Here is a 12,891-nt window from a genome sequence, read left to right on the forward strand (position 1 = left end):
CACACTCTCTCACACACTCCCTCACACCCACACTCTCTCCTTTCCCCTTCCTTCTGGCCCGACTCACTCTGCAGGGCACACCCTGGAAGTTCTGATCTCCTCAGACCACCCCTTCTCTAACCCTCCCACCACTCCTCTATCTTGGAGTGATCACGTTCTCCTTTCTTCCCACTTCTGTCTCTCTCTTTCCCAGAGATCAAGCCGACTCCAGCACTGCACCTACCTTCTCGGTCATCCGACCCATGAAGCGTGTATCAGTTGAGGCTTTTGCTGCTACTTTCGCTCCTCCTCCTGTACCTTTGGCTGACTAACACAGCCCTCTTGAACCTTCATCTCTCTAGCTCGAACACTCTAGATGTCCTTGCCCCTGTCATGAGGATCCGCTTGAAGCGCAAATCCAAGTGAAACTATTGGTACGATTCCGATCTCGCCACCCTTAAACGCAACTGTAGGGTGGCGAAGAGGAAGTGGAGGGCATTGGGCGCACCCCCTGACAAACTGGCCTGTCACCTGCTCCAAGGACACTACAGACTCTGTCCTCTCTAAGAGAGCCTACATCCAAGTCTGTGGCATCTAACAACTTGGCTGAACTTTTCAAAATCTGCAACGAGCTGGCCAATCCTGCTGCAGTCTCTACCTCTCCTGTTCCCTCCCAGGCCCACTGCACAGCCTTGGCCTCTCATTTCACTACTAAAACACAGGACATCCTGTCCACCCTCTCTTCCTCTACCTCCTCCTCTAACACTCCTGGCCCGTCTGAGGCCGTCTCTCCTCCTCCTTTCTCCACCTTTCCCCTGTTCACCCCAGACAATGTTTCTAGACAAGTTCGATTTATGAAAGTCTTGTCAAAGCAGGTTCTCCCCTGCCCATCCAGAACCATCAATGACCACATCAACACCCTAACTCCAGCCTTGGCCGATTCTGAAATCACTCCTTTGCCAGTGGAACTTCCCCTCCCCCTTAAGCACTCTTGTGCACCCCCTTCTAAAGAAGCCTTCGGCCTATCCTTCTTCTACAGCTAACTATTGCCCAATCTCCAGCACTCTTTTCCTGGGCAATTTCTTGGAAAGGCTGGCCATCTCCCAGCTTAATCTATATACTGAATCTGTTGGTTACCTCCATGACCACTAGTCTGGCTTCAGAGCTGCCGGAAGCATGGAAACTGTTCTCCTGAACACCTGTGAAGGCTTGCTCTCCAATCTTGACTCTAATCTCCCTTCTATCCTCATTCTCCTCAATCTATCCTTTGCTTTTGACACGGTCAACCATGCCATTCAGCTCAATCGCCTCCGACAACATTGGTATTACTGATCAGGCCCTGGGCTGGTTGACCTCCTTTCTCACCGACCTTCTCGGGTTCAACTGGGGTCTTTCCTCTCTTCTATCTCTGTGACTTTTGGTGTTCCCCAGGGGTCTAACCTCTCTCCCTTGCTCGATGACCACTACCTGGCACTTCTTGCCCATTGCATCGCTTCTTTCTGCTCCATTTTTTAATGTTATGCAGATGGCACTCTGCTCTTTCATGCTCCCCTCAGCCACCTCTGCTTCTTCTCTCATACCAGACTGTCTGCCCACAATGCAGGAATGGTGTGCTGCCAATGATCTCTGCCTTAATGCCAGTAAGTCTGAGATCCTCCTCCTTTCCTCTCTTTGGCCGCCCACTCTGGGCCCTCTTCCTGCTCCTTCCTGTGTGGCTAAGAACCTTGGTGTCCTCTTCGACTCCACTCTCTCCTCCTCTCCTCACATCAGAAGTCAAACTATCAGTTTCACCTCCTCAGATGTATTCTTCCTTTTCTCAGTTTCACCCAGAAGCTCACTGTCTCCAGAGCTCTGGTCCTCTCTAGGCTGGACTATTGCAACAGCCTTTTTTGAAATCGTCCTGCCTCTACTCTTCGACCTTTACAACTTATCCAGAACAGAAAGGCAAGACCTGTCCTTGGCCTCAAGCCCAGGGATCGTATCTCTCCAGCTCTGAAATCTCTTCACTGGCTCCCTGTGGCTGCAAGGATCAAGTTCAAGACCCTCTGCATCGGACACAAGGCTTTCTGGGGCCTGGGATCGCTCTACCTCCAACTTTCTCTTCCAAAACATCTTCCTTCTCGAGCTCTCCGCTCATCCACCTCTAACTCTGAGGGTCGGACGCTTCTCCAAGCAGAGAGTTGGGGGGTGGGGGGGAGATCTATCTTCTTGGCTGGGGCCTCACTCTGCAACAGCCTCCCTGCCTCTTTCAAACTTGAGCAGAACCACCTCCAACCCTGGAAGCAGCTCAATACCTTCCTCTTTCTCTCCCCTGCTGATGCACCCGACTGCTCCACGCACTGGTCACCCTCTGAACTCGGGCACAGGCACCTGCATGTCCAGTTGACCTTGCACTGCCTCCGGGCTCCCCAGTACTTCAGGGTCTGTATCTCAGTGCCTTCTCTCTGCACTTATGAGCCACACGCTGGCTGCACTTGTGAGTTAACTGCACTGCCCCATTCCTGTCACTTCTCTCCTTCCCTCTTCCCCGCACTTGAGTGATCTGAATGACACAAGGCCTAGTAAGATCGTTATTTGTTTCCCCCTCCTTGTCTTATCACACCTAGAAATACCTGTGTACAGGCGGGTTATAAATGCCACATTATATCATATAATCATCCCCAATATTTGTATCCATATTATGTGACGTATCATTTGTATATTCATCTGCCATTAGTATGGCGTTGTACCACTTCAAACAGTCTGGGTGTTCAAATTTACATGAGCTGTACTTTGGCATTGTATGAAACTGTCATTACACAAAATAATCGCAGTACAGCACATTTGCATTTTCGTGCTTTGCAGATAGGCACAAGCATAACATTTTATGCAGAATAGCATAACAAGTAGAAAATGCACTATAATTTACGTGTACCTAAGAGCATTGTTATTCCACAGTTGTGGTGCATGATGGGCTACGTCAGTCACTGGTGCATGTACAGCCGCTCTGTCATAGCCACAGTTCTGTTGATAATGTTCAGAACATCTGACATTGTCCTGTACCAGTATTGACTGGAGTTTATCAATATCCCAACACGCCTTATCTTTCTCAGACACTGAAATTTAAACAAGGTTTTTCCACTGCGGTCTCCGTTATTGAAGTTTTACTGTCTTTCTCCTTTTTCAGCATAGCTAATGTTATCCAGCAGGCTGGCTGCCCTGTGCCTGATTACATCAAGCATTTCCACAAACTGCAGAGGTGAATTCATTATTTTGTGGCCTGATTGATAGATGGTTGTGGTTAATATAAGATTAAATATTATAAAATCTACTCAAAATTCAAAATGCTTATTCTGCTACAGCAATGGTTACTTAACTAACATTGTGTTATTGAAAACATAACAATGTGTTGCCTGTAAACAGTGCCAAATTGAACATCTGCGTTGTATCACAACTGTGTTGGTACCCTTTTTGAAAGCTTGCATGTCATAAATGCTTTTTTAGCAGTTGGACCAATACATCCCCTATAGTTTGCCTTGTAATACATTCCTAAGAGGTTTGCTCTTGGCTCGCTATCCAATTTCAGACCTTTTTCCATTTGGAGGAGTCATTCTTTTGGTCTTTCTATGTGCTTAATTATGTTTGCTTGACCTTGGTTTTGAACTTCGAATGTTTCCATGGATTAACAAACTTTGTACTGCGTTCTTTCAGCAAACAGAAGAAAAGATTGGTGAAGAACCCCTTAAAAAGGCAAAAGATTCGTACAACTCCCGAGTACTTCTTGGAAAAAGCCAGGAGGAAAAAGTATGTAAATCAAAAAATGTGAAGTTTCTTATTTATACAGAATCCCCTCTCTGAGAATGTGAAATATGAGCCATAAACTGTTGGGTGGCATGGTCGTATGGATGCCCAACTTATTGGGTGCCTCTGTGTCATGACTAGTAGTCGAACGTAAATCACTCTTGTATCCATCCCATTTCGCTATGTCCATAGCTATGGGATGCCCCGCCTCATACAAGCCATGTCAACTTTGTACAGCTTAGAAGTGTCTCTTTACAAAATCTGGAGCTCTTCCACTGGCTCGGGCCCAGACACTCCTGTCACCAGAATCCCCCCTGGTTCCTTAGGTAGCACTTCTTTCTGTATGCTCAAGTTATCAAGATGGCTTTGTGCAGCATCCTCTGGTTTCTTGTCTGCACGTACATTCTTCTTTGAAAAAGTCCCATAGTTTAGCCATACCCCACATGTGGATTCCACTATGCATTACTAGCTCAACATCCGACCAACATGAGCTGTGTGGGTGGTAGTTTCTCAGCTTCATCAGTTATTAATCCTTTGCTTTTGTAAACCAATGTCTTCAGGAGTCGCAAATGTGAGTTTTGACACGTACTCGCTCTGTAGCACTAGTTCTGTATATTTCTTTTTACTAAGGTCACCGGAAGCATTCATCTATTTTTCCTGGACAATTGTTAGGGTTTTCCTGAACCCATAGGTATGGGATTCGGAGAGAACCACCACCACCACCAGCAGTAGTAATTTGGAGCAGAGGGGGGCGCCCTATACCTTAATGTTAGCCCAATCTCACTGGTGAGTGTGACTGAGTAGCAAGGATTTACCCTTCGGCAGAGCAGAGACTAGTGAAAGGCACAGATTGCACAGGCCTAAGAGACAAACTGAAGGATGGTCCAAACAGGTAATTTATGCAAATATATACTATGTTTGTTAACCATATATGTGCATTGCATTCAAAACCACTGAAGTAATATTCTACACAACATGAATGGTGTCCTAAATGGACACCAGCCACACTTTAAACCCAACCCAATGCAACAATTAACAAATGAAACTATTACATTTGCAGTTAAAAAGTAGGCAATGATGTTAAGGAGATTTATCAGTTTTATGCTTAATCTCCTCTCCTAATGAGACCCCCAGCACTTTTGCTGGACTTCTGGATCTCTTTCTTTCTATGCTGAATTAAGGGAGCATTTTCCAGCCCCCCCATTTATTCTTATTTGTTCTGACCTTTGGAACTCTGTTATGTGTGTTACCTTTTTCTATTTAGTCTGCTTTCCTCATCTCTTTAAAGGCATCTGTGTTGCCATTTTGCAGCGCACAGCACCCTATTTGCAGTGTTGCTGGGAACCCTTTGGGTTCTCCTTTGAGATTTGTTCACTATCCTGAACTACTGTTACGGATAAAGTGACACTTTGTATCCTTCCTAAAACTTTATATTATGAGAGATTAGCACACACCACCTTAATGTGGAGTGCTAAGGGGATAACTAGTAGCCCCTTCTCTCTACTCCTGTGATTTTCCAGTCACAGTGACAACCCTACAGTTGTGGCTGGTGGCAGTGGACCTGTTGTACCAACTATTGTGGTTTTTTTTTTTTAATTTTTTTTTTTACCAAAGACTGTGTTCGCAATCTCGGTTAGGCACAGTAGGGTCAGATATGTTCTAACATGGTGGCTCCTTTCTTTTTTGCCATTTCCCATTTGGTTGTCCTTTGTTAGCCCTTTGACTGTGTCTGTGTGTGTTTTGCCTTTGGCAGGAACCCGTGGGTGTCCTCACCTAGGCTCCAGTGTGTCTGCGAAGACAGGAAGTGGGGGGAGGAGTTAAACACTCCCCTGTCCTGATTGACAGCTACCCGCCCACTTCTGTAAAATATTGAGATTTGGCAGAGGATTGAGTGGGAAATGCAAATATATGGTGAGGTTCTGGAGGTAGAATGCAAGTCGACCACTGGAACAGAAGATCCAAAGTTTAAGACCACCAGAGACTCCTGCATACCTCTCCAGTAACTGTGCAGTGACCCCTGCTGTCCTGACCCCATGTTATCGACAAAAGAGCTCCGAAGAGGACGACTCCTTCTCTTTGGCTGGTGGAAACAACCAGCCCCAAACGAACTACAAATCGAGCCATCTCCCGAGGTACTTTGACCTTCCAGGCCTGCAAACAGCGAATACCATGAGATCTCCCACCCATTTGCAGTGCAGCGTCTTTGCGAGGCCGACTCCGTCCAGACCTTTGGTGCACTCTAGTTGGACTTCCAGAGGCATGATCCCACTCATTTAGGCCACGGGGGTGGCTCAGGGGCAAAGTGTTTGTTTAGGAAGCAAGACAACTTATAGCGACACAGGTTCGAATCTTGGTCTTGCACTTAGAAAATGGTCTCTGGTGTTAAGCGCATTATGAAAGAACTATTATAATTCTAGATGCCCTCATCAGAGTGCAGGACTACAGAATCGAAGAAAATGACCAGGCGAGATACGTCCTTTGTTGAAGCTGATAAAAAAAGGCACCAAAATCACAAACTGGCCAATGAGACTGAATAAATCCATGCCAAGGGTCCTCTCTTGCAACTGCTGCTGTGACATCTCATTCAGAGTTCTTGCTTTCGTCACCAGACCAAGGAATCTGGAGACCAGGTCTGTCGCTGCTGCACAGGAGAGAATCCAGCTATGTTTGCTTCTTCTAACGTAACGTAATGTGTGGCTAAAGGTAGAACTTGCCTTAAGCCGAAGAGTCACTCCAATGTGACTGGAGTGAGTTACAAGGTCAATGGGTGTCCACCCATACCTCTGGCCCAGGCTGTACAGCTTGCGTCACTGGGTCCCTATAATTTGTGTTATCTTGCAAAGCATTTTGATTCAGTTGTTGCTTAGTTAGGGATTAGACTTACAAAGCATTAGAAGCCTGAGAAAGGTGTTACTAGAATGTATAAAACTGCTCAATTGTGCATAACTTTCCTTCCCACAGACTTTCTGATGTGACTTTTATAATCTATGCGAGTGCGCGTCTTTACTAGTAATGCAGTAAAACTGTCATTGGTGTCATTCTAACAATTTCTAACAGCGAGCAACTACAAATGAACCAATCACCATTGGAAAGTATTTTTGATATTTCCTATGTGTTTTGGTTATCTAAAAAGAGTATTTACTTACCTGCCTGTGTATATAAAATATGTTTCTATAACTAAGTGTATAACTGTTTCTTTGGACTATTGTGTTGACTGGGTTCGGTGTACTTACCTACAGCTCACATGCTCCTCCTAAGATAAGCCTGGCTGCTCTGTCATTCTACCAGATCCTTTGGGTCGCACAGACGTCAAAAGAGTTGGGGACCTGTATACCAAGGAATAGTTTTATAGAGTCTTATCTGAAGTGGACTTTAGGAAAACTCACCTGACACTGGTGTTACAGCTGTTGGGATTGAATGGTGTTGGATTACATTGACTCATTGTACCTGTGTCCAAAGAATTCATCCACAAGGCTGGTTACCTATACTGTGACTACTAAATCAGAGTAACAATGGAAAACTTTAAAGCTGAGGCTCTGATTGATGTCACTGTAGAAAAACTAAGATGTGTAAATCTAGAGGCCTCCGTGGCAAAGGGAAGAAAAGTTAATTGATCCAAAGTTTGTTGTATGACCAAGTTACTGTGAGTAGGCCTGTAACCCCTATTCCAGGAATTAATATAAATGAAGATGATCAAAGGCACAGCTTAACACTTAGTCCTCATCTTCCAATAAGAGCAGAAGGTGATGAAGTGGATACAGATATAATTGTTGATCTACCACCAATTCTCCTATCCCCCACAGTTGCCTCTCTAACATGTCACCAGAACTTGTTCTGGAGATTGAAAACATGGAAATGCAGCTAGAATTCATAAAACTGGAGATAAAATATTAAATGCAATAAAACACTTAGGAAGGAACTGGAACTCTGAGAGAAAGAAATGCAGTAAGAGTGTGATCTGAATAGGTTGTCTTTTGACTCCCCTTCTGTTTGAGTCTTCATTGCCAGATACTGCCAGGTTCAGGAAGCCTCATCTCCCCAAGGATTTGGTTAATGTGTATGATGTAAAAACCGATATTCTGGATTGGCGGAGTACATTGGAATTTACATGTAAAGTGCAAGGTATATGCAAGAGTGAGCTTGTTACATGGGTTATCTCTAGGCTCCCCCAGAATGGATGTGATGCTTTGATGAAGTTGAATGGTGCTGATGGAGAAGATTACCAGTTGGTAAAAACTGCTCTCGTAGCCAGGTTTAGGTTTGTGAAAGTCTGAAAAACCTAAGTGGGTGGATTAATGGCTTCAAAGTGAGCATTTATGATGGTATGAGATGTCTTGTCATGCTAGAAAGTATTTTTGATGCCTGTTCCCCAGGGCTGGGACAGCACCTTGCTGACTCTAATGAACTGGGCCCTAAGAGGTTAGCACTAGCTGCTGATTTGTGGGTGGCCAACTGGGCTAGGCGCAATGATTCTGGGGCTTCTCACAAGAAAGGTGAGAAGGATCAGTCTAAAAACCCCCCACCAAAAGAGGGCCACAAACAAAACGAGGGTACATTCCCCCATAAACAACCTTGCAGGGCTAGTGAAACCCATGGACCCAAACCGCAGGGTGGTTATCAGAAAACCCCATTACAAAACACTACTGGGATATGTGTGACTTGTAGGTCTGCTGACCATGTGAGTGAAATGATATCCCAGATGTAAGGGTAAACCTTCAGGGATCCCATCTGTCTCTTTAGCCTTTACACATGATGTGGATGTACCAATACCAGTGCTAGCTTTCACCCTCAAGCTGACAAACCCATTGGTGTTCAGGCTAGAGTTTCATTACTATCCTTGGAACTGTGGGAACAACAGAACATAGAAGTCTATAATTCCATTACAGATAATACTAAAGGGTATTATAAAGACAGTGTGCTTGTAAATGGCCAGGACACCCCTGCCATTGGAGATACTGGGGCCAGCATAACCATGGTAGGTGAAAGTTTCCTTCAGCCTGAGGAGGTTGCTAACACCCCCAAAAGGCTTACCAAGTTAGCAGGAGGTCCAGTCCAAATGTGTCCCATACTGCCATCTACATTAAATGCAATGGGTTTACTGTAAGAATCGCTGTAAGTGTTCAGTCTGAAGTGCCTGGAATGGTACTATTAGCTAATAGTTTGAAGGCCATGGGTGTAGTTTACACCACACCAAAGCCCCCTCTTAAGAAGAGAAGGGAGCTGACAAGAAAAGCAAGGGAGGCAACCTTGAAAGACCTTCCCACTGAGACCAAGGAGACATCCAGTTGCCAAAGGAAGAAAGTGCCTCAAGCCCAATGCTTCCAACAAAAAGAATAGTTCCTGTAAAAGAGAAACTTGTGGTCACTCATGTGACCCCACCACCAGCTGAAGCGGAGTTGGTCACAGAAGAATCCTCTGAAGAACCATCTTTTGATGAGTCAGAGGTGGGGGAGATTCAACTCTGTCTAGAGGATCTGGATCCTAGAGACCATCCTGAGCTGCAGACTTTGCTTGCAGAAGGTGGACCCTAGAGGACAGCTCTCACGAGACAAACGTTTGCTATTCTGGTACCTTACATTTATTGGGTTTGGCCGGTCCTTGGTGTCTGTGCACCATAATTTATGTATTGTTTATTTGTACAGCGCTTAAACTCAATGAAGCGCTTCAAGGCGGGAAGGGAGCCAGGGAATACAGTAGTCATTATTAGGCCTTAAAGTTCCGAATGATCTAACAAAAAGTAACTAGCGTACTAGGCCTGATGGCATTTCTCCTAGTGCATGAAGTGTTTCAGGCGTAACCAAACTAGGGAGGGAAGGCAAAGGGGGGACAAGACAGAAATTACTACTCGTAGTAAATTCAATGTTATGCAAGTGTACAGAGAGACATGAGGGGGGAGGTGCTGGGCCCTGGGTTAAGTGCAGAGAGGATTACACCCCTCGTGGAGCGTATGCTGCAAGTGAAGTAGTCTGAACATAGTGCAAAGACTGGTGGGGGGAGCCTGGGAACTGTGAGGCTCTGAAGGTGAACCAGGCCATAGTCAGTAAAATCTGAGTTATGAAGGGAAGGAGGAGTGAGGCAGGAGAGAAAAAGGAGGTTAGGAGGGGAGGGGAGGAAGTGAATAGGAAGGCCTTGAGGAGTTTCCGCAACTTAAGGCGCTCCAGCTCAAAGCGGACAGAGGCAGGGAAGCTGTTCGAGAGGGAGGCACCTGCAGAGGATCAAGATCTACCCCCAAATCTCTGCTTGGAAAAATAGCTCACCCACAAAGAGTTGGAGGAAGATGAGCGGAGGGCTCTAGAATAAGAGTATTTAGGAAGAAAGCGTTGAAGATGGAGCAAGCCCCAGCCCCAGAAAGCCTTGTGGACTATGCAGAGGGTATTGAACTTGATCCTGACAGCCACGGGGAGCCAGTGAAGGGATTTCAGTGCCGGAGAGATGCAGTCCCTGGGCTTGAGGCCAAGGATAAGTCTTGTGGTTCTGTTCTGAATGAGTTGTAGCGGACAGAGAGTAGAAGTAGGAAGATTAAGAAAGAAGCTGTTGCAGTAGTTAGCCTAGAGAGAACCAGGGCTCTGGAGACGGTGAGCCTTTGGGGGAAAGACAGAAAAGGTAGAATACCTCGGAGGAGGTGCAGCTGGTAGTGGGACTTTTTGGAGATGTCCGAAACGGGAGAAGAGGAGGAGAGAGTGGAGTTGAAGATGACCCCCGGATTTTTTGCATCACTAGTAGGTGGAGGCGCAGGGCCAAGTGAAGCCAGCCAGTAAGAAATTGGGGAAACGGGAGCAGGGGTCCCAATGAGGGATGTCCTTCCAAAACCCACCCCCAAGGCTGATTTTGGGAAACCCTCTTAACACTGATCTTAACGGAACATGGTGGACATTGCCTCAGTGTAAGGAAGTAATGAGACTGTGGCTGTGGAAAACGACTTCTCTTTAACTGCTGCCTTTCTTGCTGGGACTAAGAACGCCATAGTAAATGTGTTGAGCCTACCGACGTGGCTCTTCCTATAACACGGGCTCAGCCAGGGTGTTCTGGCGGAGATCTTTTTTTTGTGGTTTTTTTTTTTTTTAGACTCCACGTGGCCCTCGCTCCTTCTAGTGTGAACAGGAAGTGTGAGTTGTTCTGCTCCAGAGTTTCCTCGGCTGGGAGCTCTGGGGGACCCACTGAAACTTTATCTCAGAGGAATGTGGCTGTTCTTGTCCACATTGGTTCTACTTGCTCCAGACTGAGCCCAGAGGATATTACCCAGAATGTATGGACATGTTCATCTGCCCTCCCCCAGCACCTTCTGGCAGTGGTAGAGCTTGCTCTCTGTGCCTTTGCAGCTTGTACCCTCGTGGTTGGCTGCTGAGAGGCTAACATATAAGGATTTGGGGCTTGTCGAATGACTTACTTAATGCACACCTTTCCGCTCACAAGCTAGCCACAGGTCCATTTATGGCTGCATGTGGTGCAAGTTCTCAATTTTTTGTCTCCGAAGAGAAGCCTGGGCCCTTTCATCCGTTCCCGATTTCCTGAATTCATGGTCTAGATGGGACTGCAGATTGGCACTTTATTGTGCATTTATAATGCGCCTATACAGAAAAAGATGTTTCAAGGCAATGTTAAGGGATACCTGGCTCCCACTGCCCCTCTGACCCCTCCCCCTCCTCCACCCACCCCCATTTTACAGTTTTTGCAGCATTTGTGCAACTAGTTCCCCAAACCAGTTAGTTGTTTCTGGGTGGGACTTGAATTTAATATTCTGACTTTTCTTATGGGAGCTTTACTTGAGCCCCTGCATTCATGTTCTTGAAGATTGCTCACCATTAAGGGGATTTTCCTGGTGCCAATCTTTTCTGCGGCTGTGGGTGAGCTCCCAGCATTATATTTGAAACCTCCCTTCTTGGTGTTTTCCGAGTGAGGCTGTCCTCCCCAGAGTTTTCACTTCATCTTTCTCAGAAGATCAGTTTTCCTGTATTTGTACATCCATGTCAGTGATTCCACCGGATGGACCTGGTGTAGGCCATATTCTTGTACTCTTGGATGAGGGATGTCCAGAAAGATGACTAGCCTTTTGTGGGTTATGCCAGTGCTTGCGCTGGCAGGGCTGTGACTAAACAGACCCTATCAGAGTGGATCATCCTATGCATCTCAGAATGCTATAAACTGGCCACGAAGGATCGACCGGGTTGCCTAGCTTAGTGCTATTCACAAGTTTTGACCCTAAAACCTCATTTAAAAAAAGGACCAATATCTGTATTAAACTCAATAGTGTGTTCAGAGTTCTAAAGTTTCTCATTTAAGTGGTGGTACAATTCTTTCCTCAAATACAACAACTTTGAGATTGCAATGCTGTCACTTGGAAGTTGGACAGTGACACCTTAAAAAGCTCTTGCGAAGGGTGGGCCTGTCTTTTTGCAGCCAGCCTGTCAATATTTGGTTTCACTTTTGCAACAGCCAACTGCAAGATTTCTTCCACCTCCAGCTTTGACTGATACTTTATCTTAGGGGCCGCAAGTGCTGAGAATCCAATCTTGCAAAGGTACAAGGAGTTGAACGGTATCAGTATATTGACTGCACATTTGGACAAAGCTGTAAAGTCTTCGGACACATTTAGCCAAAATCCACCCAAAGACAATGTTTTGAATTGGCTTTCCAGTATGAGGTTGCTTAGTTCCTCCTGGAGGTCCATTGGGAGATGGGCCCCTGCGTCTTCTAGGAAAGGCTGGCTGAACCGCCCAGCCATTGAGGTTCAAATTGTCCTCTGGAAAGTATTTTACGAGACTGGCACTGAGAGTAATGAAATTATTATTACTTGAGCAACACCTGAAAGATATACTCTGCCTCCTCATTAGCATCTGGTAATAATGGGAAAGGATCAGTAATGCTATCATCAACGCTCCTCTTCCGAAGCTCCAGTTTTTTCCTGAATGCTGCCTTTTTTTGGAAATCAGCTTTTCAAAGAGGTCACCAGAGTAAACTAGCAGTACAAGGCAGCGTGAATCGTAGAGGCTCTGCTTTTATGTGATCTAAACCCAGGAGAAAGTGTCTCTCTTTGGTCCTCAGTTCATAAACACGATTTACAGCCTTCTCCTGGATAGCCACCTGACCTCTATGTTCAGAAATGGGAGCAGAATATGATGCTTTCTTGTTTCA

General features: G+C 45.8%; 1 protein-coding gene across 1 annotated transcript in view; it reads left to right on the forward strand.

The window, feature by feature from the left end:
• Nucleotides 1-12,891, forward strand: part of DDX52 (DExD-box helicase 52) — a 376,512-nt gene that overhangs the window by 344,400 nt on the left and 19,221 nt on the right. Inside the window, exons 13-14 of the mRNA XM_069614668.1 lie at nt 3,146-3,217; nt 3,670-3,762. Of these exons, the coding sequence (XP_069470769.1) occupies nt 3,146-3,217; nt 3,670-3,762 (165 nt within the window). The remainder of the gene's footprint in view (nt 1-3,145; nt 3,218-3,669; nt 3,763-12,891) is intronic.

Source organism: Ambystoma mexicanum, chromosome 9 (genome assembly GCF_040938575.1).
Source record: "Ambystoma mexicanum isolate Mex_15411 chromosome 9, UKY_AmexF1_1, whole genome shotgun sequence".
NCBI classification, from domain to species: Eukaryota; Metazoa; Chordata; class Amphibia; order Caudata; family Ambystomatidae; genus Ambystoma; species Ambystoma mexicanum.